Genomic DNA, 27,700 nt, shown 5'->3' with positions numbered 1-27,700 from the left:
CGGTGTTGAAGCGTGGGAAGGTGAACCTTGACACTGTCCTTTAATGACACTCCCCGAATGCCTCCATTCCATTATCACAGAAACTGGCAACGAAGAATGTATCAGCTCGTTGGGTTCCAAAGTTTTTGACATCTGAAAAAAAACCGCAACATGTCTCGTGATAATCTAGCTCTGTTTGAAGCTGATCCAGTAAGGTTCTTGCAACGATTTGTGACTATGGATGAAACCTTGTTTCACCTTTCCATTCTGAGTCCAAAACAGTGGAAGTATTTGACATCCCCTACACCAAAGCGAGGTGATGTTAAATAGGGTCTAACGTCGCGTACAAGATTATTGCACTTATATAGCGACGTGCATGCAAGTGTGTGTGTGTGTGGCTGCTTTTGCTAGTCCGGACTGATGCCGATTTATAGCGCTAGACCACTGAGATACCGTGCCGCAGTTTAACATGAATAGACACAGTATACTGACTCCGTGCCGAGCAGTCCTTGATTTAGTCCCTTAATGCCGAGCGCCAGACAGGAGAACAACAAGTACCATCGTTGAACGTCTTTTGGTATGATGTGGCCGGGGATCTACCACCAAGGAAGAGTGTCCCATCAGCTGGAAAGTTTAGTCTCCGTGTTCTTGGGTGCCAAGAATATCATTTTGGGGGACTACAAACGGAGCATTTTATGCTGCACTTCTGAGTCAATAATGTTATGAAACTAGTACAAAGCGGCGTGGGAAGCTGAGAAAAAGGACGTCAAGACAAAGCTCCAGTGTCTTGTCAACGGTATCTCCAGGCGTCTTAATGTACATGTCAAAACAGAGACTCTCGTAACTCTACAGTTAAAGATGCACGTTCGACTGTCGTTGCACTATAGACGCTTTGTGGATAGAGCCAGAACTGTCACACGCCCTCTGTTGTTAATCAGTTTGTCACAAATAGAGTATTGAGGTTTATAAGACATTTAGTATTCAAAGACGGCGGTTTTACTTGAAAGTGGACGTGTACTATGACGTCACAGAATGATAATTATGGAATTATGTCAGTTATTAATACTTGGAGTGATGCTTTGTTTCAGAAGGTCGGTACAATTTGCATTAGTTATCAAAGTATGTACACAATAGATAATGACATTCATCGGCAAAATATCTGTAGACAGGTTCTATTGGCAGACGTTACCATCGTCCTTGTTCATACTCGTAAAACTTCCTTGTATGGTTAATTTCAACGGTGGAGTAATTAAATGTGCAGCTGCTGTATAACGAACGTACACCCACCACGAAGGTCGTGGGTTCATTATGAAAGTTTATTTCAATTTTGTCGCGTCAAGCACACCTCATTTCCACGTCAGAGAACCCACTTCACGATGTCAGCGGTCAATCCCAGCCATGTATACACACACAATGATGTCTGTTCAGCCTGTTCAACCAACAATATTTACTCTATTGCTTCAGCCCAGAAGCAGTTAATATAACTCAATTACAAGTTCTTAACTACACACATAAAAAAAATACCGAAACATTATTAGAATGTTCTTTTTCAAGAATAACTTTACACTGTCACTCTGTCAATAAGCATAGTGTGTACCTCTAAGTTTGTACATAGTGACAATTTGGTGTGCACATATCCCATCCCATCACGCTGTAATTCATTAATCATTTAACAGGTATGCCGGGAGCAGTGATCTAATGATGCACCATTGTCAACACAGTTTACGAGATATGCAAATAGTCCACATACTCCGCTTGTCAATTTCACTTAGCATCATATGTCACGTGACCGATCTAACGAAGCGAGCACGTGGTCGCTGTCAACAAAAAGTGCGTGCAAACACCGAGCGAGTTGAAGTCTTACGAAGATGCTACGCCCGTTATTTGCGACCTCCGTCGCCTTTGGAGCAAGAATTCCGTGGACGTTATGGCGGAGAGCCGATTGAGAAAGAAGCAGAGTCCATACCCAACTCTCTCTGATAGCTTCTGCGACGGTAAGGCATGATCGCCGGCAATTTCCAAAGTCACGTGTTACTTTATCAGAAAATTGACAGCTTACCAGATTGGGATATCGACAATATTTTTGACGAAATACTTCAAACAGTGGTTGTTATGTTGTCAAACACAGAATTCCGAATGGTGTTTGGAAATTAAATCAGATGTGACTATTACTTTTGGATGACAATTGTGTTTGCACATAACTATTGGCAGTAGGATAGAACGCAGCGCTTAATGATGCCCGGATGTGATTGGTAAATATAAGCAGGTACACATTCGAGTTTGAACTGGTAAGAGTTACCTACACGGAACAAACCCAAATCTGACGTTTTATTCTCAACCCCGTTAATCCTGCGCAGAAAACAGTAAACTTGTACCATTTAGCCATCAATGTCTTCGGGAGTTTTTAGATTTTTTTATAACAAACTATTTTTACATTTCTTGAAAGGTTTATAAGCTGCCACAATATACGGAAATACTTGTCACATTCTTGTGACGAATGTATGTTCCATATATTTTGATGATATAACCAACAGACAAATATTAGGTACTTTTATGAAGTGGTATGCTTGCACCAGCCATACTGCTGACCTATACCAGTCTGCTGACCTATACCAGTCTCTATGGGGGAAACCACCTAACAAGTTGTTAAATCTCCATAGAACTCATGTGGAGTAAGTCAAGGGTGTATGCTGAGCTGTGTTTTATTGATATTTCCCGAAATGACTAACTGGACTGAGAGAGGTGTCAGGCTCGCTGACTTGGTTTGATGGATGTCATCGATCCCAATTGCGTGGATCGATGCTCATATTAATCACTGAATTGTCTGGTCCAGACTCAGTTATTTACAGACCGCTGTCATATAACTGGAATATTGCTGAGTGCGGTGTTAAACAACAAACCAACCAACCAACATTATGTCATGCTATTAATGTACATGGTGTAAGGCTAACCAAAGGAAATGTTATTCTGGCATTAGCACATCGCTTTAAATCTGGCATGTCAGTATTTTTTTTTGCCAATTTAAACAGGCCTCAAAAGCTTCAATTTTTACCAAGTAGCCATATGGCTACAAGTAGTTTTTTCTGAGTAGCCAGTGGTAAAATCAAGAAGTCAAGCCAATATTGTAGGTAGCCAAAAGCATTTGAAATTATCTTTTATCAAATAACTATTACATGCACAAGTCATAGCACTAGTCTTGGAATTGTATATAAGTGGAAACTGCACTTGAGTTTTGTTATTTGTGACTCTGACAATGATGCAATTTATGTAACTGGATAACATCGGTATATCCTTGCTTATCCAATATACTATCAACTAAAATATAATACTAATTACATTAATATTTATGTATTTCGGTTCATTGTTGACTTTAGGAGGAATTATTTACGAGTACAGTTAGTAGCAGACATGTTTATTTTTGTGTCTACATATGTGTAGCAATAGAAGATAGTCACCACAAGATATTTTTCAAGGTAGTCATTTGGCTACCTTTGAGTTTAAGACAGTAGACAAATTGAAATTTAGGTCGCATTGGTGACCATTTCAGTTGTAACTTTGAGGCATGTCAAATATATATTTTTCAAATTTCCCACTTCTTATGAAGCAGACTATTAGCCATGCTTGACAAAGGACATTGTATTAAAGAACCACGTGCCGTATTGTGTTAGTTTTTGGAAATGTTTTTAAAGTATTCTTCCATCTTCACGGTCACACGCTCCTCACAACACTGTCATAGGGGGCCAGATATGTTAAAATGTTGCTGTGACAAATGGGGGAAGATGTTCTCTCAGAGAAGTTGTTAATTGCTGGCTTTCAGAAATAGTGGATACCAAGGAAGTACAGAACATTGGACAATGATAGAAGCATCCTGTTACAATTACTTAGGGAGCGGTGGGATAGTCTAGTGGATAAAGTGTTCACTCATCATGCTGAACACCCAGGTTCGATTCCCTACATGGGTACAATGTGTGAAGCCAATTCCTGGTGTCCCTCACCATGATATTGCTGGAAACTTGCTAAAAGCTGCGTAAAACAATACTCTCTCGCTACATTTACTTAGGGATTAGTCTTGTCCTGGTGAGTCTGGACAAAGCATATGAAACATGACACTGCCAGCTGAAGGTGCATGGTTTCCCAGCTTTGAAGTATTAAACAATTATCACTCTATATCATTCAAAATAGTTTTACAAATTTTAACAATAGTAAAATATCACCATTATTGTAATAGGTTTGAAAACTTGGGGTTACTCATATGAGACCACGTAGAAATGACCCAAAGTTTGTCTTTTAGAGATCTGTATGAATACCTTAGGTGTATCCAGAAGGGGGTTCCAGCCAGGGGTCTGGACCACCTCCCCTATTGAAAACCAAATGTAGTATGTTGTAAACAGTCAAAATATCCGAGAGAGGATATTGATATTTTGGACCCTTCCCTCTTTCTCATGTTTGTTTCACACAGCACTGTAGATATATTTATATTTGATACAGCGTTTTGATCACAAATGTTAAAATATACAGTTTCAAAACTGTCATGATAAACTTGTGTCAGCATAATTTCCTCAGCCTTATGCTCCATATAAATCAATACTTATACCAGTGGAGTAGAGTACCTACTGGAGCTATGTCCCAATTAGCACTGTAGTCTCCATACTGTGTCCGTTCCAGTGTCTGAGCCATCACTTGAATATTCAACAGGGTTTATCCTGTGGAAATGTCAATACAGCCGTACTAAAATGCAACAAAGGTAATTAAGGGACCAAAGATTTAATATTCTTAGGGGGACCTGGGATTTTGTCTGGAGATAAGATATATTTTCAACTACAGCTTCAAAACCATATATCTTTTTGTATTGATAACTGTCTGAATGAATAAAGGCTCATTACCCTGTAGCTATAAAATGTATAGGCCTAAAATCTTAATTGCCATTACTTATAAGATGCTAATCCCAATTGTTTATCCCCAATGTATTGTACATGACTGTCAGCCATCCTGAACGAGCTGTGCAACTGTGTCACTCATTGCTTAATCAGTTACTGTTGTTAATATTTAGGACTTAATGGCTCATATGGATATGAGCCTTGGTCCCGAGATGTAAATGGAAAAAGGTCTTACCCTTAACCTCGCTAGGGTTCGGCTAGGTACCCTTAACCTCGCTAGGGTTCGGCTAGGTACCCTGGGGCACCAACACCATCAGAACTAGCACAATGTGCTGACCTGGCACATAGTGCTTCTTGTATTGTATTCTACCTGTCTAATGTAAACACCAGCCTGACTGTTTGTTTTTATTTTCTGTCATATGAATAAAATATTTTCATATAAATTGTAATTTTCTGAAAAATTAAATACATATATGCAACTTCCCATGAACTAGTTTATCTAATAATATGCAAAATACTGAAACTGACTTCATGATTGTTACAAGGAACAGTAATATAGTGGTTTCTTTAGATATAATTATTGGCGTTTCTGTTTCCTGTTAGATTATGATATTCCTGCGGCTTCCTTGCTACATATATCATGGTGGTGACAGGGCTGTCATGTGAAACCTACATGGTGACAGATGACACATTGTCAGGGGTCATGGCTTGATGGGTCAGGATTCACCTCAGTAGGCTTGTGAAGTCTTGAATCTCACACTCAGAACCTGTAATGGCGAGACTGGGGATACAAGGTAGGATATTGGAGAACTCGTACCAGAATTTGCTTCTACTTTGACTTAACATGAGTTGCACTCTTCCTGTAGTGGAGGTGAACATACTGTTACCTGTGGACCTGGGGCAGGCGATGAGACTGTGGTAGACGAAGAGGTTAGGGCAGGTGATGAGACTGTGGTAGATGACAGACATTGGTAGACGGAGAGGTTGGGGCAGGCTATGAGACTGTGGTAGACAGAGAGGTTGTGGCAGGCGATGAGACTGTGGTAGACAGAGAGGTTGTGGCAGGCGATGAGACTGTGGTAGACGGAGAGGTTGTGGCAGGCGATGAGACTGTGGTAGACGGAGAGGTTGTGGCAGGCGATGAGACTGTGGTAGACAGAGAGGTTGTGGCAGGCGATGAGACTGTGGTAGTTGGAGAGGTTGTGGCAGGCGATGAGACTGTGGTAGACGGAGAGGTTGTGGCAGGCGATGAGACTGTGGTAGACAGAGAGGTTGTGGCAGGTGATGAGACTGTGGTAGACGGAGAGGTTGTGGCAGGTGATGAGACTGTGGTAGACGGAGAGGTTGTGGCAGGTGATGAGACTGTGGTAGACGGAGAGGTTGTGGCAGGCGATGAGACTGTGGTAGACAGAGAGGTTGTGGCAGGTGATGAGACTGTGGTAGACGGAGGGGTTGTGGCAGGCGATGAGACTGGTAGACAGAGAGGTTGTGGCAGGTGATGAGACTGTGGTAGACGGAGAGGTTGTGGCAGGCGATGAGACTGTGGTAGACAGAGAGGTTGTGGCAGGTGATGAGACTGTGGTAGACGGAGAGGTTGTGGCAGGCGATGAGACTGGTAGACGGAGGGGTTGTGGCAGGCGATGAGACTGTGGTAGACAGAGAGGTTGGGGCAGGCGATGAGACTGTGGTAGTTGGAGAGGTTGTGGCAGGCGATGAGACTGTGGTAGACAGAGAGGTTGTGGCAGGTGATGAGACTGTGGTAGACGGAGAGGTTGTGGCAGGTGATGAGACTGTGGTAGACGGAGAGGTTGTGGCAGGCGATGAGACTGTGGTAGACAGAGAGGTTGTGGCAGGTGATGAGACTGTGGTAGACGGAGAGGTTGTGGCAGGTGATGAGACTGTGGTAGTTGGAGAGGTTGTGGCAGGTGATGAGACTGTGGTAGACAGAGAGGTTGTGGCAGGTGATGAGACTGTGGTAGTTGGAGAGGTTGTGGCAGGTGATGAGACTGTGGTAGACAGAGAGGTTGTGGCAGGCGATGAGACTGTGGTAGACGGAGAGGTTGTGGCAGGTGATGAGACTGTGGTAGACAGAGAGGTTGTGGCAGGCGATGAGACTGTGGTAGACGGAGAGGTTGTGGCAGGTGATGAGACTGTGGTAGTTGGAGAGGTTGTGGCAGGTGATGAGACTGTGGTAGACGGAGAGGTTGTGGCAGGTGATGAGACTGTGGTAGACAGAGAGGTTGTGGCAGGTGATGAGACTGTGGTAGACAGAGAGGTTGTGGCAGGTGATGAGACTGTGGTAGACAGAGAGGTTGTGGCAGGCGATGAGACTGTGGTAGACGGAGAGGTTGTGGCAGGTGATGAGACTGTGGTAGACAGAGAGGTTGTGGCAGGTGATGAGACTGTGGTAGTTGGAGAGGTTGTGGCAGGTGATGAGACTGTGGTAGACAGAGAGGTTGTGGCAGGCGATGAGACTGTGGTAGACGGAGAGGTTGTGGCAGGCGATGAGACTGTGGTAGACAGAGAGGTTGTGGCAGGTGATGAGACTGTGGTAGTTGGAGAGGTTGTGGCAGGTGATGAGACTGTGGTAGACAGAGAGGTTGTGGCAGGCGATGAGACTGTGGTAGACGGAGAGGTTGTGGCAGGTGATGAGACTGTGGTAGACAGAGAGGTTGTGGCAGGCGATGAGACTGTGGTAGACGGAGAGGTTGTGGCAGGTGATGAGACTGTGGTAGACGGAGAGGTTGTGGCAGGTGATGAGACTGTGGTAGTTGGAGAGGTTGTGGCAGGTGATGAGACTGTGGTAGACAGAGAGGTTGTGGCAGGCGATGAGACTGTGGTAGACGGAGAGGTTGTGGCAGGCGATGAGACTGTGGTAGACAGAGAGGTTGTGGCAGGTGATGAGACTGTGGTAGTTGGAGAGGTTGTGGCAGGTGATGAGACTGTGGTAGACAGAGAGGTTGTGGCAGGTGATGAGACTGTGGTAGACAGAGAGGTTGGGGCAGGTGATGAGACTGTGGTAGTTGGAGAGGTTGTGGCAGGTGATGAGACTGTGGTAGACGGAGAGGTTGTGGCAGGTGATGAGACTGTGGTAGACAGAGAGGTTGTGGCAGGTGATGAGACTGTGGTAGACAGAGAGGTTGTGGCAGGCGATGAGACTGTGGTAGACGGAGAGGTTGTGGCAGGTGATGAGACTGTGGTAGACAGAGAGGTTGTGGCAGGTGATGAGACTGTGGTAGTTGGAGAGGTTGTGGCAGGTGATGAGACTGTGGTAGACAGAGAGGTTGTGGCAGGTGATGAGACTGTGGTAGACAGAGAGGTTGTGGCAGGTGATGAGACTGTGGTAGACGGAGAGGTTGTGGCAGGTGATGAGACTGTGGTAGTTGGAGAGGTTGTGGCAGGTGATGAGACTGTGGTAGACAGAGAGGTTGTGGCAGGTGATGAGACTGTGGTAGACAGAGAGGTTGGGGCAGGTGATGAGACTGTGGTAGTTGGAGAGGTTGTGGCAGGTGATGAGACTGTGGTAGACGGAGAGGTTGTGGCAGGCGATGAGACTGGTAGACAGAGAGGTTGTGGCAGGTGATGAGACTGTGGTAGTTGGAGAGGTTGTGGCAGGTGATGAGACTGTGGTAGTTGGAGAGGTTGTGGCAGGTGATGAGACTGTGGTAGTTGGAGAGGTTGTGGCAGGTGATGAGACTGTGGTAGACAGAGAGGTTGTGGCAGGTGATGAGACTGTGGTAGTTGGAGAGGTTGTGGCAGGTGATGAGACTGTGGTAGACAGAGAGGTTGTGGCAGGCGATGAGACTGTGGTAGTTGGAGAGGTTGTGGCAGGCGATGAGACTGTGGTAGACGGAGAGGTTGTGGCAGGCGATGAGACTGTGGTAGACGGAGAGGTTGTGGCAGGTGATGAGACTGTGGTAGACAGAGAGGTTGTGGCAGGCGATGAGACTGTGGTAGTTGGAGAGGTTGTGGCAGGCGATGAGACTGTGGTAGACGGAGAGGTTGTGGCAGGCGATGAGACTGTGGTAGACGGAGAGGTTGTGGCAGGCGATGAGACTGTGGTAGTTGGAGAGGTTGTGGCAGGCGATGAGACTGTGGTAGACAGAGAGGTTGGAGCAGGCGATGAGACTGTGGTAGACAGAGAGGTTGGGGCAGGCGATGAGACTGGTAGACGGAGAGGTTGTGGCAGGCGATGAGACTGTGGTAGACAGAGAGGTTGGAGCAGGCTATGAGACTGGTAGACGGAGAGGTTGGGGCAGGCCATGAGACTGTGGTAGACAGAGAGGTTGTGGCAGGCGATGAGACTGTGGTAGACAGAGAGGTTGGAGCAGGCTATGAGACTGGTAGACGGAGAGGTTTGGGCAGGCGATGAGACTGGTAGACTGTGTTAGACGGAGAGGTTGGAGCAGGCGATGAGACTGGTAGACGGAGAGGTTTTGGCAGGCGATGAGACTGGTAGACGGAGTTGTTGTGGCAGGCGATGAGACTGTGGTAGACGGAGTTGTTGTGGCAGGCGATGAGACTGTGGTAAACGGAGAGGTTGGGGCAGGCGATGAGACTGGTAGACGGAGAGGTTTGGGCAGGCGATGAGACTGGTAGACAGAGTTGTTGTGGCAGGCGATGAGACTGTGGTAGACGGAGAGGTTTTGGCAGGCGATGAGACTGGTAGACGGAGGGGTTGTGGCAGGCGATGAGAGTGGTAGATGGAGAGGTTGGGGCAGGCGATGAGACTGTGGTAGATGGAGAGGTTGGGGCAGGTGATGAGACTGTGGTAGACGGAGAGGTTGGGCCAGGCGATGAGACTGGTAGACAGAGAGGTTGTGGCAGGCGATGAGACTGTGGTAGACGGAGAGGTTGTGGCAGGCGATGAGACTGTGGTAGATGGAGAGGTTGTGGCAGGCGATGAGACTGTGGTAGACAGAGAGGTTGTGGCAGGCGATGAGACTGTGGTAGACGGAGAGGTTGTGGCAGGTGATGAGACTGTGGTAGACGGAGAGGTTGTGGCAGGCGATGAGACTGTGGTAGATGGAGAGGTTGGGGCAGGCGATGAGACTGTGGTAGACGGAGAGGTTGTGGCAGGCGATGAGACTGTGGTAGACAGAGAGGTTGTGGCAGGCGATGAGACTGTGGTAGACGGAGAGGTTGTGGCAGGTGATGAGACTGTGGTAGACGGAGAGGTTGTGGCAGGCGATGAGACTGTGGTAGATGGAGAGGTTGGGGCAGGCGATGAGACTGTGGTAGACGGAGAGGTTGTGGCAGGTGATGAGACTGTGGTAGACAGAGAGGTTGTGGCAGGTGATGAGACTGTGGTAGACAGAGAGGTTGGGGCAGGTGATGAGACTGGTAAACAGAGAGGTTGTGGCAGGCGATGAGACTGTGGTAGACGGAGAGGTTGGGGCAGGTGATGAGACTGTGGTAGACTGGTAGATGGAGAGGTTGGGGCAGGCGGTGAGACTGTGGTAGACAGAGAGGTTGGAGCAGGCGATGAGACTGTGGTAGACTGTGGTAGATGGACAGGTTGGGGCAGGCGATGAGACTGTGGTAGACAGAGAGGTTGGGGCAGGTGATGAGACTGTGGTTGACTGTGGTAGATGGACAGGTTGGGGCAGGCGATGAGACTGTGGTTGACTGTGAAGTTGTAGCAGGCTGTGGTGTTGGGGTCAGAGTAGATTGGATCCTTCATAATAAGACGGTACTTCCCAAATAGATAAATAAGTTATTGGTTATACGTAAGAAAATTACAGTTGTAGTTATTGCATTCTTGGATGATTCATGTATATTTTTTATTTCTCCTGAGATTTACAAGTGTTCCTCTGGTATGAACATGACTGCAGGCAGTCAGCTGATGGGGCCAATCAGTGACTGCATTAATTCTCTGTCTGTTATTTCCCATGTGGAGAAAAAGAAAAAACAGAAACAATGACCTACATTGTTACAGAGAGCATTGTATGCACAATTAATAGAATATGTTCCAGGAAAATAATGTTTGTAATTTCTAATGATAGTTACTTTCATAAACTTACTATAAACATTGACATAAAGGAAATATTTGTTCCTAGTTGGGTTTAAATGGCAGAGTCATTTGGACTGGCTCAGAGGCTGATATTTGAGTGAGTATGGTTTTATGTCGCTTTTACCAATATTCCAGCAATATCACGGTGGGGGTCGCAAGAAATCGGCTTCTCACATTGTACCCATGTCGGGAATCGAACCTGGGTCTTCAGCGTGACAAGAGAACACTTTAACAACTAGGCTACCCAACCGCCCCGGCTGATAATTGACCTCATTTATGCACCAAATGTCAGTACAAACGGTTATTAAATGTTCATGTTGATATAGTTAGGACTAAAAGTTTGAAGAGACTTGTATTTCACTGATAAAGGACCAATTAAAATGAAGATCTGACTGCAATGTTAGAATACAACTCCCGATTGTTCTTCAGTTTGCCTGTCAAGGGCACACAATTTGGAATTCTAGATAAGTCCCTGTCCTTTTATGCTACAATATAGCTATACCATATAACATTGTAAATGAAGCAATATGTACCAGACAAGCAAGTGGTCGATAGTATGAGCAACAAACAATGCTGTTGGACACATTGCGACCACTACATCCCCATTGTGACCACAGATCCCCATTGTGACCACTACATCCCCATTGTGACCACTACATCCCCATTGTGACCACCGGATTACCATTGTGACCACTAGATCCCCATTGTGACCACTAGATCCCCATTGTGACTACTAAATCCCCATTGTGACCACAGATCCCCATTGTGACCACTACATCCCCATTGTGACCACTAGATCCCCATTGTGACCACTACATCCCCATTGTGACCACTACATCCCCATTGTGACCACTACATCCCCATTGTGACCACAGATCCCCATTGTGACCACTACATCCCCATTGTGACCACTACATCCCCATTGTGACCACTACATCCCCATTGTGACTACTACATCTCCATTGTGACCACCGGATCCCCATTGTGACCACAGATCCCCATTGTGACCACTACATCTCCATTGTGACCACTAGATCCCCATTGTGACCACAAATCCCAATTGTGACCACCAGATTACCATTGTGACTACTAAATCCCAATTGTGACCACCGGATCCCAATTGTGACCACTACATCCCCATTGTGACTACTACATCTCCATTGTGACCACCGGATCCCCATTGTGACCACAGATCCCCATTGTGACCACTACATCCCCATTGTGACTACTACATCTCCATTGTGACCACCGGATCCCCATTGTGACCACCGGATTACCATTGTGACCACTAGATCCCAATTGTGACCACAGATCCCCATTGTGACCACTGAATCCCCATTGTGACTACAGATCCCCATTGTGACCACTATATCCCCATTGTAACCACTATATCTTCATTGTAAAAACTGGATCCCCATTGTGACCACTACATCCCCATTGTGACCACGGATCCCCATTGTGACCACAGATCCCCATTGTGACCACTACATCCCCATTGTGACCACTACATCCCCATTGTGACCACAAGATCCCCATTGTGACCACAGATCCCCATTGTGACCACCGGATCCCCATTGTGACCACCGGATTCCCATTGTGACCACCAGATCCCCATTGTGACCACCAGATCCCCATTGTGACAACCAGATCCCCATTGTGACCACCAGATCTCCATTGTGACCCCCACTGTGATAATGGCTTCAATATAAAAAAAAATAACCTTTTAGAAAATAAGGTAACCTGGACAAATTATTTAAACGTTGTGGAGAGAAGCAAGGTATGTGTTTAAATATTTTCAAATTGGATTACATATTCTGACAACCCAAAATTGAAAAGTGAAAAAAACAAACTTTAAAGCATTGTCTGTTTTCATTCCTCTGAATGCAAATGTCTGTGTTTGCCACAAAATGGTTGTAGATTTAACTGCAAGACAATTAAATTAATACAACAGGTTAAGTGATAAGTCGAGTTTGACCAGCGCTGCTCACAGTCACAGGGTCAAATATTTCCTTTATGTTATCAATTTATATTGATATTTACCTTTCATATTTCTTGGTCTAGAGATTTATGTTATCATTTCCCACCTACCAACCAGGAACAAAAATCTCTAGACCAAGAAATATGAAAGGTTGGCCAAAACATAGACGAGACATTTGTGTGAATAATACTTTGGTTGTGTGTGAGTGAGTGGTTTTACACCGCTTTTAGAAATATTCAAGCAATATCACGACAAGGCACACCAGAAATTGACTTCACACATAGTACCCATGGACGAGCGACGGCCCCTATGACTGTAGGACACAAGGACTGAGATGCAGCCATACTGCGAAACAAACTGAAGAGCAATGAGTGTGAACGCCAGTTTAGGACAGCCGGCGTTCAACATGCAGCAGAAGAAGGATCCAGAGAACATCGGACTTGAGGGTGTGAGAGGTGCACATGGAGTTTATTCTCTGCCTGCATTCGTCAGTGTAAACAAGGAAACCTTTCGCCCCTGCTGGTGTTATCGACTGCATGGATTATGCAGATTCTCTGGTTCAAATGTCAGGTCGTGAATTTTTGAAAGTTTGTTCAGCAGTACATGTTAATTCATTCATCAAATCGTTGTCATCTTTCAGACCTTTGAAAAACAGCATGAGAATATCCTACAGAGAAAACCTAGAGCTCCCCATGGCATGAGACCAGATTGGGGATTGTTCTTCTGGTTTTTACGGATTCATTTTGCCAAGGTTTGCCTCGCCGGCCTGCTCCTACTGTTGACAGTGGACAAAACACAAACCCCTTCACCTGTTTTTGAAGCTGTACAAATGTTGTAGGCACTTTCTTCACCATGACTTGTAGTGTCAGCCAGGCTGGGTCTTAAGGCCACTTTTTAAAAACAATTGTGTATCCCAACCCTTAGGTGTATTGAAAATTAAATGAAGACTTATTTTTTTAACTGTCAAGTCACTTCTTTTTACATTTTTCCAGCAAAAGCACACACATTGGCACTTTGTCTACCTTTGTGTGATTTTTAGAATTGGTAGAAAAACTGTGAACCATACTATAAATCATTTTGACATGGCCCAACCTAATAGCAGGGAATCAGGTTTTCCCGGAAAAAAAAAGAGGAAAAGTGTAGGGGGTTTGGAATGTTTTATTTGATTGCATTTTAAGCAATTTCGTGCAAATTGGACAACATTCACACCAAGAAATGTAATAGGTCAATGGCAAAAGTCAAATAAACAAAGATGGTGGATGCAGTAAAATTTTGAAGTTAAATCATTACTTGTAAAAAATCCCGCATAACTTCCATGCACCCCGCTACCACTGTCACAAGTGCGTGCAATGTCTGACCCTTTCCCCATGTTGAAGCATATTGAAAAAAACTTACCTTGTACTTACTTACCTTTTGTTGAAAAAAACAAAACTCTATTGCAAACATAAGACATTAATACAACATATATCCCTGTGATATGGGTTTTCAGACACTGAAGAAACATTTATAGTTTTCTCGCTAATCACATGAACAACTGTAAAACATCTCATTCATTTATAGGGTAAAAGACAACTTTATCTTAAAAACAAGCCATCATCTGAGTATTTACAATTTCTGTGTGATGCCATACCTCACGTTATAGTGCAAGTATTCGTGATAGAAAACGTATGACGCTGAAAGCTCTGATCAAAAACAGGACGATTCGCAACAGTTGTCCGGTTTTCAATAACATTTTTCAGAGTGTTTTTTTTTAAATCTTTGATTATATTTTTACGAGGAAGATGATTTTTTCCAAGGACTACTGTTTTTAAAACCGCGATTTTCTGCTTTTCCAAGGAGATTTGACATCCTTGTGATAGTGAAAGTCAGTGTAGTTGATCTCAGAATGATGATGATGATGATGATGATGATGATGATACTTTCTACTCTCAAGACATTGATTATTACAAACTCAAAAAGTTGGAAGAATGATTTTTGATGATACATTGTAAGTAGAATCTCACCTGAGTGTCTGTTGATGTCAAGTAAATTCACACTCAAGCTGCAGATTTTTAAACTTGTTTTGACTTGCATTGGTCTGTCTACCTGTATACAAGGGTACATACTTGAACAAGGATTCATTAATCCAAATACTTGTTAATGTGGAAGAATGCCGGGGGACCTGTATCAACGGGACCACACTGTACTGGTGTCAACCTTTAGTTCCAGCCTCGTGTGGAGGATGCACATATAACTCACAGAAAGGTCTCATGCACATATAACTCACAGAAAGGTCTGATGCACATTATTGTTAAGATTGGTTATGGAGGTTGGCCATGATACTAAATTGTTTGATCATATAATTATTTTCAAGTTGGATCTGTGTAACACCAGGTTTGTTTACTTGTAGGGCCTGATTTCTGACCCTGCCACAGATGACATTGAGTCAGTTTTTGACGATAACCCAGGTCAAGAAAGCAGACCTCTTCTTAAAAAGTGTTTGAAAGGTAAAAGTTTTATCGTAAAACTCAGATTATGTTGGTCGGATTACAATAAATAACCAAACAAGGCTAATTTATTCAACTGGACCATTGTTATGACAAATTTGCTTTAGATAATGAGTCCTTGCAACTCGTGTCTTCCAGTCATTTTCAGCTCCAGTATTTACATATATATATTTGGAAGCTACACACAAATAGATCCTTTACTGTATTTTCACACTCTTTAATCTTATTATCACATGTTTTTAAAGTTCTTGCATGGTAAGGGGGCAGTGGGGTGGCCTAGTGGTTAAAGTGTCCCGCCGAAGATCCGGGTTTGATTCCCCTCATGGGTACAATATGTGAAGTCCATTTCTGGAGTCCCCTGTCGTTATATTGTTGAAATATAGTTAAAAACAGCGTTAAACCGTAGATCACTCACTCATGCATGGTGAAGGCCTGTGGTTGCAGAAAAGATATAACATGGTAGCACAATTAAATTATTAATTATTATCTTTGATCAGAGCCACTGTATTTGATACAAGAAAAAAATATAGTATCCAGAATAGACTGAATTTTGTGATGCTTAACGTACAAAAACTTCAAAAGTAAAAAAAGTCAACCAACATAAACAAATGAAGGCTGAACCATCCAAGGGAGACAACTCACGTCAAGTCATTAGCTTGACAGTTGGCAAAGTTCCAACTTGTGTTCCACATATTTGCAGTGTAAATATTGTTTGTTTGTGAGTACACAGACTGACAAGGGAGGGCAGCTGCACCCTATGTTATATGTATTAGCCATAGACACACTCCAATATTTGAGGCTGATGTCAGTTGGTTGTGTCTAACTGTGATTCAACTGATGTTCCTTCAAAATAATGCCTTGTCTATTTGTGATAGCGTTACAATTTGATCTGAAGCTGTGCATGAGGTGTATGGAAAACCTCATGGGTTTGTGTTTTGTGAGACAACAATTATTTGTTGTTTGAATATATTGGGTTTAATTTGTTAATATTCTGTACTATGTTAACACCAAATATTTGCAAGGAAATAAAAAAAATTGAAATTTCATCTTCATTTTATGGTATACTTCAATTTAGTAATGGTCTTTAATGAAATATGAATAATTTGCACTTGTGTTTCATGATATAGCCATTCCTTCGATATGACTGTGTGTTACTATACATATTGCTGAGATTTGGTAGATATGTTGATTGTTGTCGCCATGCATTTCACAACAGGATACATAAGACCTCTACATTTGTCATGTGAAGGAGACATCCTTAAGGAAAATGACTAGAAAGCCCAATATGTATCAATGAGTCAGTTAAGATAATAATCACTTGGGAACTCTTGTCCATACCATCGGACAATTGTAATGTTACTCTCTATGAACTTACCATGCCCTTCTCATACCTAGAGTTTGAGTCCTGAGTAGGACTCTGATACCCACAGGACTACCCCAGGACCCGTGGTTAGTCATGTGATATATTGTTTAATGACAAAACCTCACTATATAAGCTCAGTGGATACACTACAAGTCGCTAATGTTCGCATTTCTTTCTGACGATGCACATTCCTTTTGACTTGTATATGTTTGCATAAAGATAAAGCTTCAGTCAACTTCAGTGTTCGCATGATCTGATCGTTTGATACATGTACCTAAATAATTTTGGTCAGGGCTGCGGTAAAACCATTCCCAATCAGACATTTTGTTCCCAACTTTTGAGACCTGCAGTGGGTACCCGGGTAGGGTCGGGTAATAGGGGATCGGGTACCCATGTAGTAAATTTGGACTCGTACCCAGCCCTACTTGCAGCTATGTCGGACTAGGCTTAATAATTTCATATTTGTATCTCGAGGCAATTCATCCATGTTAATTCTTTCCAACAAAAGGGTAATTATTTTCATGCGTATAACCTTTCATTCAACTGTGGTTCGGTTCATTATTAATACTTTCAACAAATAAAAGTAGGTAATGCTAGTTTTTCACGACCACCCAATATCATTTCAGATGTATTTGTGGATGTTGACGAGAATGACCTACGCTGGAGGCGGTGTCCCCAGGCGGCCATCTTGTCCCGCCTCCCAAGTCACCGTGCGCTGTCGTCAGACCAGGGCTACACATTGTCACGCACCCTGGAGAAGGCGAGGCGGAGGCGGAGGAGTACCCGGGCGCAGTCAGACGGAGGACGCCCCAGTGTCATGGACATAGAGAGTCATCCAGACGTCATTTCAGAAAGGACTTTAACAAAGCGGAAATCAAGGCGGAAATCATCCAAGGGTTACGAGGTTCCAGTGTTGGATGAAGTTGATGGGGACTCTGAATTCCTGCGGAAGGAGAGCGTACGGTCAATGACGGCGAGTCTGGCAGTCAAGCGGAAATACAGGTAGGACAAAAGTAGTCGTTGTCACGGTGATCATCATTGCCTGGATTATTAGGGCAAGTGAAATAATTCTGAGAATTTCATAAGTGCATTTTATCATTTTTCTTGAAATTGAAATTGTCATTTTCTGACAAGCCAATTAGAATGAAAGCACTCCATGGCACATAGCTTATAGATTGAAAGTTTGACTGATTTTAATGGTGAGATTGACAGAAATGAAAACCTCAGAATTACTGCTTTGTGGCCTGAAAACATCCAGTGCAGTATCAATGTTGCTGTGCATAGTGAGCTGATCAACTGTAGCTAGGCCAGGTATTAGCTCCCACTGTGAGATATGTGCATCAAGGGAGATAATTCTAGCTCCTTACCCGGCAAAGAAGGAAAATCTTTGAGAGATTTGTCATTTAGGTCAGACCCATATATGTGCTTCTTCTTTTGTGAATCTAATCTATTATAAGATTATCTAATCTTATAGGTTAGAATGCATGCTTAACACATGGGACAGTGTTAAGATCGTCAGTTAGGAAAAGAAATGAATGAAATAATAAGCATGAAATTTTAGAGTATTTGTCTCTTAATTCCTGTTCATGAAAACTTGAGGCAACTTGTTTTCTTTTCCTATAAATATCTTGTTTTAAAACTATAACTGCTTGTGATGGGGGATGGAGATGGCTGTTATAGGTGTAAAAGAATATTCTGTCCTTGTGTCCTTGTGTCCTTGTGACATATTCTTTTGTAAATATATTAAAATATAATATATATGAAAACAGGAAGAATATGATTTGCCCTTAAATTCATACAAGAGACTACAGGTGATGTTGCACACTGTGCGTTGTGTATTTGATATTTCTATGACATAACCTTCATCTGTGGCAGATATACAGCAAGCTCATGTATGCATACAAAGTGGACCACTACTGCCAACAGGTTATTGTCATTTCCTGACATACGACACAGTCAGGATCTTATCCACATATTCAGTAGCACTTAAATAACAGCTCGGTAATCTGGTTACATTAGACATGGAAAATATGGACAACTGCCAAACAAACAACAACAACAACCACAACAATAATAATAATATATTCCTGGGAGGAGTCGCTGTCTGGGCTGCATTTAGAGGGGGCAAGGGCCTTGAGCTGATGATGAGCCTAACCAGACTGTGCCAGGATCAACCAAACTCTCTTTGTTGCATTTTTTATTTTAATCTGTAAATAATAATAATAATAATAATGTGTATTACAAAGAGTTAGCGTACACTGCATGCTGAAACAGCACATTTAGTAATCACGAAACAGATGAATTTTGAGCTGAGATCTGAACATGTCCGAGATCTTATGCTCAGAGGTATTTGTTTATGTAATCTGTAATATTAAAACCAGAAGAGTAATGGTGGAAATGTCATTAACACGATCTCGGGAAGTTGATTGAGGAGGAAGACATATGGTATAAGGCTTTTCCTGTTGATATTTTCATATGGAGAATGTCCTAACAACCTGTTCATCCTGAAAGTAGATCTATCCATGCAACAACCATTGCTCCATGGTTGTATGACGAGGAAGCCGAGGGACACATCGCTGGAATCAGCTGAATAGTGCTCAAATATCAACAAACAGCAGCCGCCAGTTTAATACACCACGGAACTTCATGAATATGCATGGGGAAGAGATTCTACATTTCAAATACCAATGCTTTCATCTTTGAGTGCCATGATGTCCTGAAACTCGTGAATATATTCACAGAATCTAGGAAATGGGCCCCAGACACTGATGAACACAACTTAAGATGAATGTATTGACAGATTTACCAGAGATGATGGTTTTGTCGGAACCGATGTGAATTGGGATGTTGCAACATTGAGAGTCCCCCAGACTGTAGCACCATGCATGATGAACAGAGAGTTGGACAACCGAGTGAGCGTGACATCACTGAGATCTTGAGATAATTGGGGGAATTAAACACCGACAGACTATCTGCCTGGGATCAATATAATCAGAACACTATGCCTATTAGAATAATAACAGACTATCAGGAATCATCGGAATCGGAGAGCTGACAAGGAGGTAACTTGATTTAAAGCCGTGTATTAAATTTGATGTTTTCAAGGGAGGAGTTGGCGTGTTGCAATGATTAATGGCCTATATCTGGTTTGTGTGTTCGTTGAAGCATGCACGATGTCAATGACAATCAATATCCCCTGTAAACACAGACAGGCAGATGGTATTGTCTTCTCCATGGTACTCTTCAGAGCACGACTAGTTTTGTTAGTCTCTGCTGAGGATAATGCTTCATTTTACTTCATTGATAAGGAAAATATCAGTGTTTCTGTTGAGATCTTACTTGATTCAGGAAAGATGATATACAATTATATACAGAGGATATTTGTATTTGTTTGTCAAAAAACATGTTCAGCTCGTTGACTGACATAATTGCGTTGATATGTGACAAAAGCAGACAGATAACCATTTGTATTTGGTGTGTCAGAGAAACGGTTTAGTTTGGTGCAATGTATTTTCAAACACTATGGAAACGTCAGATAATATTTCCAATTTGTCATCTGAGACATACCGGTATAGGTGTTGAATGGCATGGGGTGTCATACAAATCGTTACATGGCACCGAAGTTGAAACTTTCCATTGATGTTGATTAGTTTGTGTCGTTCAATACTGATTGAGCGTGCTTTAATCACTGTGTTGCCCTCATACACCGGGTCATGTGATCAGTGTTTGTCTACTGTATACCAGGTACACCCTGTTCCCAGTATCATCCCGAGGTAACTGACTGTAAAAGTCCAGTTTCCACTCTTGCTGAACTAGGCAGGAATTTCTTGGTTCGATCGTAGCACCACCAGTGGCTATTACGAGTTATGTCCCTTCTATGCCCCTCCTGATGACCAATCAGACAATATCACGGCGCCCAGTCAAGACAGTCTGTTCGATAATCAAGATCTATGTTGTAATAAAACAGGGTTTACTTTGCGAAGTGGTTCAAATCACGTGAGCACCTTGATTAAGAACATGAAAAGGTTTGGAAAATATCTGTTGATGCTAAGTTGATTGTTCACATGCTTTGCAAAACCAGCAGTTGACTGAAATCTGCACAGCAGTTTCCAAACCGAACAGTGATTTTGTTATACGATTTTGATTGGACTATGCATAGACTCATTAGTCCAACCAAAATATAACTCCATAATTCCAGACTAGTTCGGCAAGGGTAGAAACTGGACTTTCGTAGTCAGTTAACTCCCTTGCCTCATGAAGATGTCTCCCAGTGAGTTAGAGTCAGTGTGCGACCAGGATCAGTAACTAGGAGCCTGGAAGTCATCATCACCGCATCTGTGTTCAAACTGAATCATTCCGACTTCACTTATATTTAAACTTTATCTTTCAATTATTTGTCGTAATGAATAAACACTGCCATCATTAGCCTGCAACTTAATGACCTGGTGTAAGTGCCACTTGGATGGTGTTCAGTGTCACTAGCTATGTAGGTCACATGCTCAGAGAGGGCATTTAGCGCTACTTGATGGATAGAGCATATAGCGCAATGGAATGTATAATCGGAAAACAATTGAGCTCACAAGGACAGAAGAACAAAGTGTCATTGTTCACCAGATACTTTCCTGAGGTCCTAAGTACCTTAAACTTAAGAAGTACGACTGACACCATCATAGAACTCGGATGTGGTCGGACAGAAATGTCAACAAACCCTAATTCATACAGTTTGCACATCGGTTTCTCGGCTCATACCTCAATGAATCTACAAAATTCACAATCAATCCTTAAATGTATTTTCACCCAAACAGTACTTGACATTAGAATGAGACTGTTTGTCTGGTTATGTATATGGTACTATGTTCTGAGTTCTGGCACACATGCAAACACTTCCTAGTGTTTTACACAACAGAATAACAGTGCTAACAGCAGCGTGTAGTGAGTGGCTGTCTTTGCTGACATTGCAACATGTTGGTAACATGTACGTGAGATACAGTATCTTGGCAATATTTGTCAAGTTGTTTCTAAAAAAAAGATTTTAAGTTAGACATATATTTCATCAAGTCCTTGAAAGGCATTTATAAGTGATGCACATAAGGAAGAGACGTTATGGAGGGCATTTCTTAATTATGAGGAACACTTAAAGAAGCTGACATCCATAAATTCTCTACCTTATATCATATCATCTTTGCTAAGTGTTGGTGGTAATTGATTTACATTTGACAACAGCCTATCCCCCGGGCTGATAAAGGCTTCTTTGTATTATTTACTTACATATATCCCTTTTCACATGTCTGTGAAGGAATGCTGAAAGATGAACATATATATGTCTATACGCTACAATGTGATTCCCATGCTCTCGGTATCTGAGAAACTGTCTGTTTTCATTACAAGGATTTCTATGATGTACATTAATCTGAAATGGATGACAGTTTCTGTGTTGTTTCTGTCAGTCTGTCAGTGGCCACCAGGTGGCCTGCACTCAAGGCCGGGGTTGTTAAAATCAGCTTGGACTGACAGAGTCAACACAGAGGTGATATATAGGAGATGGTATATATACATTGGGGAATACACCTTATCAGCTGTTTGGGAAGGATCGATAGACTTTTGACTGTACACAACACCTCCTTGTGTCCAGGACGTGTTGTGGAACAAAGTGACTCACTCCCCTGTTTTATCCAGATCCATTTGACAGTGTGCCATGTTACACTTGGCTCGCTGATGCATCTCATTCAATATGGATATTTAGTTGGAACATGAAGCAGGTTTACTGAAATAATAAATAACAGATTTATGTAGTCCACAGTTTGAGTGGAATCTTGTTGTAGTATTTCTTTAGTTGCTCGTGTATTGAATAGTATGTTATGTACATACTTTTCAATAAGTTTGTTGAAATAAATTTGGTTCAAACATGATTTGATTACAAACGATTCCTAGCTTTAACTATTTAGCTAGCTAATAGAACTTGTGTGTTTGTCTGCTGTGAGAAGTAAGTACAACCATGTCCCTCGTGAGAGTAGATGGAATAATCTTGTCTCCAAGTCAAGGTGGAATAACACTTAACCGTTAAATATTTAAGTTGGTTTAAACTTTTTTTTGCTTCTTTTTAAATATGGGAAAGCTAGTTCCATATATGTCATTTGTAAACCTGTACCTTTAAATATACAGGGGTAAAACAAGGAAGTAGTTGTGATAAAAAACATGAAGATTATACAATGCTAACACACATGCATCCATCCTGACCTCTCACCTTTCATCAGTACCACGTCCCAGCTACAGACGACTTACAGATGTCCCCTACAGAATGAGTAGCATGGTCCAAGGACAAACACCCATAAGAACTTCATACTTACAGAACCCATGAAGATCCGGGGTAGAATAGGTCTTCAGCAACCCATGCTTGTGGTAAGAGGCGACTAACGGAATTGGGTGGTCAGGCTAACTGATTGATGCATGTCAACGTATCCCAATTACGTGGATCCATGCTCATGCCATCAATCACTGGATTGTCAGGTTCAGACTTGATTATTTACAGACCAATGTCATACAGCTGGAATATTGCTGAGTCCGGCATAAAACAACAAACAAACAAGCTAACATGCTTATAGTCACAATAATGAGCTGTTTAGCAGTAGTTTTTGTGTTGGGTTAGGATGTGATACAATTTGTATGGTACAGAAAGAAATGTTGAATTGCAGAGATTTGTGGCATCCATGTCCACAATACACAGATATGAAGTTTGATGTTGTTCATTGAGGTAGAAAACTGGGTGTGTTCAGTACTTAACTCCTTTCAGACTAATCTATAGATCAGTGTGTACATGAAATATTTCTCTGTCACGAAGTGGAAATAACACGGGTCATAAATAAACACCTTTCCTTTAATCCAAAACCTTTAGTCATAAAAACAAACAAAAGCCATTTAGTAGTACATTCCACCTCGTCATGAAGTAAATGTCCTACAAACACGACCAGTAAACATTGGGGCTGCCGTGTATAACAACTAGGCCAACTTGCATGACATCATGACGAGCACAACCACCATTGTCATGTTTGCCTCAAGTAACCACAGTGTACTTAGTCTGTCCACTGTGTACTTAGTCTGCCCACTGTGTACTTAGTCTGCCCACTGTGTACTTAGTCTGCCCACTGTGGCTTGATTACACCTGTACAGGTACACCTGGGTGCTATGGAGACCAGACCCGTGAAGATTCCGGGGTAGAATAGGTCTTCAGCAACCCATGCTTGCCGTAAAAGGCGACTATGCTTGTCGTAAAAGACGACTAACGGGATCAGGTGGTCAGGCTCGCTGACTTGGTTGATGCATGCCATTGATCCCAATTGCGTGGATCAATGCTCATGATATCAATCACTGGATTGTCTGGTCCAGACTCAATTATTTACAGACCGCCGTCATATAGCTGGAATATTGCTGAGTGCGGCGTTAAACAACAACCAACCAACCAATCTATGGAGACCAAAATAATGATGTTTTTATTCTGTTACCCACTGTGAAGGTAATTTATCAGTTTTCTAATAAATAAGAGACAAAACCTCTTACATATTCATGAGAAATCTCAGCTAAAAGCAGTCGATTGTGAGATTCTGACTATATCATGAGCATGTGTTTATGATATCGTATCACAATAGGGATGAGGCCAGGTGTTAGCGAAAAATTATGGATCAATTGCTTATTGTCAATTTATATAAATACTAGGTTGGAAGCTGACAATCAGATATAAATTGTCACTTCATGGAAACAGCAATATGAATCACGTGTATTTGCAGCTGTCTTTGTTGGCTGTTGGACGTCTATACAAGCTGGTTGTATGCAGGGTCCAGGGTGGTGGGGGATGACAGAGCCATGGTGTCCACCTACTGTAGCAAAACATTATATACACAAAATGGAGAAACTTTATTGAACTGAATTTGAATAGTTGTGCACATGACACTTGCTGTAATGTCTATAAGGTCACAATAAATCAATTACTAGACTTTCATCCAAATCCGAAGCAGGAAGCATCTGATATTATTTTTTGAAGGACAAACAGGGAAAGGTATCTGTGTACATTGACACGTGGTTCCCGTGCAGCATGAGTATTAGGACGGTGTATAGGAGGTGTTTCATCGCGTCTTGTAAGAAGAGAACATTATGTGTGAGGTGTTGTTGATAGGTTTTGAGCCTCACAGAAAGGTTTCATCAAAAGACATTAAAATGGATTATTTTTCAGCATAATCCCTAATCAACAATGTTAGGGTGATGTTGAGGAAGACCTCGTGGCTGTACAAAAGGTTCCCCACAGCTGCCATGACGTCATTGTTGGAGTTGATATGGGTTCCGGCTGGGGCTTTCTTCATACATGGCAAAAGATGAAAGTCTTGTACACTCTTATAACTGTACATGTGTTGTTGTGCTGATGTCAGGTGTCTGATGGTATGCACTGTAAACAAGATTTGGTTCCATGTATTTATATATAAGTTCCGGCGGAAGTTTTACTACCAACATTTGTTCCTTTGGAGGTGGATGTCGCGTCAAGTCTTGGTTCCTATCACATGTGCCCCGGTCATATATTTCACACACATATGTTCTACCTTGTGAAACTGTCAAGTGTATAAAAGAGGGATTTTTTATGGGGCCATATCAATAAATGGGGCATGGGTGGGTGTAGGGGTGGAAGGGTGAAAGAGAGAAAGAACACATGAATTTTAAGCATGGAACAAATATGCAACAATTGCGCTATGTGTGAAAACTCCTATTTGACTCTTCCGTTAACATTTAAAAATAAAAATTTCGTTACAAGGATGTTTTTTAATTAACTATGTTACCATGGTAAATAAATTTCTCCAGAGCTCCAGATAGCTTTTTGAGCAATTGAGTTTTTACTCTAGGGTTTCTATTTTAATTGGGTTATTACATTTTTCTTTGGGTAACCAATATTTTTTCACTCATCTATTCATCACTCTATTGGGTTTTCCCAAAATTAGTGAACATTTTAAGATTTAAAAAAATTAAATAATGTTTTTGATGTATATAACTGTTCTAAATATATAGGCTTGACTTAATTACCTCGTAATTGTGTTTTGGAAAATAGCTCCTTTGTACGCATGCTGGAAAAGCCTCATTGGGTATTTATGAGTGCTGTTTTTATACATTTAAGTTTTTCATTTAATGCATGCGTTTCTGTACGCATTTTAATTGAAAATAATTGGGTTTTGAATATTTTGGGGGGGTATTTTACGCAAATACGCTGCTTATCTGTAGCTCTGTTTCTCCTTTCATCATTTTCTGTTAGATATCTCAGTCTTTAGGATACTTCACCCCACAGCCCTAGTATTTACTGGTGAGTGCCTTTTTGTGTAATTTACTTGTCATAAACACAGCCATTTCATGGAATTTTCGTGCAGCACTACTTCCGATTTCGGCTGTGTTGGGCTCTGCATTCTATCTATTTCTGTCATAACTGAATGTTTTCACATTTGCCCTTATCATTAACTAACTACCAGGATTTGTTTCATGCTTTCCTTTTCCATCATATTCTTTTGTGTTTCTTTTAGATGATGTTTATTTGTATTGCGGTTGTATGTCTTAGTTTCTCTGTTTTTCATGTTGCACTTTAACAATATACAGAAACATCGCTCATAAACACACCCAAACATTGTTCCTGTCAACTGGAACATTTCACTACAGGTTCGGAACATTTTCACTTAATTTTATGTATTTAATCCTAAAATTTTGTCCGGGGCAGAACAAAGTTTGGGCAGAACTAATACATGCCTACTTGCCCTACTGTGAGTACAGAACTGGGCATAGTATTGCCACTCATTGGTTAGAGAGGAGCTTCCCGGCTCCAGACATCTCTGACACCTGAGGGGCAAGGCTACACAGTGACCTTGAATAAGGAGTGAGATGAAATGTGGTTAAACATCGTTTCAAGATTATTGCACTCAGATAGTGAGTGAGTGAGTGAGTATGGTTTTACTCCGCTTTTAGCAATATTCCAGCAATATCACAGTGGGGGACACCAGATATGGGCTTCCCACATTGTACCCATGTCAGGAATCGAACCCATTTTCTTTGTTGTGATGAGTGAACCACTCGGCTACCCGACATCCCCCACTTGGATAGGGAAATGCATGTACGTGTGTGCATGCATGCATGCAGGCTGATGCTCTGTCGAGTAGACCACGGAGGTGACCACCTTGAATAGAACCTGATGATGATGATGATGATGATGATGATGATGATGATGATGACGTTGATGATGACGATGATGATGATGAAGAAAGGTATATGTCAAATAAATGAAAATATGAAAAATGTTATGTAGGCTATATATTTTATTCTTTGTTATGTATTTACCTTTGGTCTGAGTGAGATTAAGGAAATGGTATCCAAGGACAACCAGTACTTTCTTGACAGCTGGCAACATGTGGCACACATTGCAATTTTCAAGAAAACGTCAATATAAAAAATATATTAATGTGGTTAAGTGTAACAATCTTGTGTACCAGATGTGACCTCACTTGATATGGTTCCACTTTGTCTCACTGTACTGATAAACAAACAGTCAAACTCAAGACCAGCTTATCTCCAAGTTGTCTCCAATCACCAAGCTACATATAGGTCAAGGGTCGTGAGATCACATGACCGAACATGTCCCACTAGTTAGGTCACTGAGTGCAATGTCAGACAGAGCGGCAGGCCACAACTCTGCCTGAGTTCTGGGAGTGTTGAGTCACAGTAGATTTGCTTGTCATTGTAAATCCACATGGAGATTTGAACTGGAGATAAACAGGATATGTCCCAATCTCCATAACTGCGTTGTTTAGGCTATCACAACTCCGTGTATACAGTCACGTTGTTTAGGCTATGACAACCCCTTGTATACAGTCCCGGCTGGTGACAGGCTTTGACACCAGTTCCTATATATATATACTGCATGATTTATGACGGGCACAGAGACTTCGACAGTCACGATATTGTATGGATGACGACTTGTGACTGAGAAGA

At 42.2% G+C, this 27,700-nt stretch overlaps 1 protein-coding gene across 5 annotated transcripts in view; it reads left to right on the top strand.

The window, feature by feature from the left end:
• The window catches only part of LOC124142276 (transmembrane channel-like protein 7), a 78,297-nt gene that overhangs the window by 12,907 nt on the left and 37,690 nt on the right, over positions 1 to 27,700 (top strand). For 2 of the 5 annotated variants that reach the window (XM_046510651.2, XM_046510650.2), the window contains exons 3-4: positions 15,237 to 15,333; positions 17,323 to 17,698. In XM_046510651.2, coding sequence (XP_046366607.2) covers positions 15,237 to 15,333; positions 17,323 to 17,698 — 473 coding nt within the window. Of the gene's footprint in view, positions 1 to 5,613; positions 5,651 to 15,236; positions 15,334 to 17,322; positions 17,699 to 27,700 lie in introns of those variants that run through there. The other 3 variants (XM_046510654.2, XM_046510653.2, XM_046510649.2) reach the window with 3 other exon arrangements.

The sequence above is a fragment of the Haliotis rufescens genome, unplaced genomic scaffold (genome assembly GCF_023055435.1).
Source record: "Haliotis rufescens isolate VD_foot unplaced genomic scaffold, xgHalRufe1.0.p SCAF_11, whole genome shotgun sequence".
Lineage (NCBI taxonomy): Eukaryota > Metazoa > Mollusca > Gastropoda > Lepetellida > Haliotidae > Haliotis > Haliotis rufescens.
The sequence above is the reverse complement of the archived record's forward strand: the minus strand, read 5'-3'. Positions and strand labels throughout refer to the sequence as shown.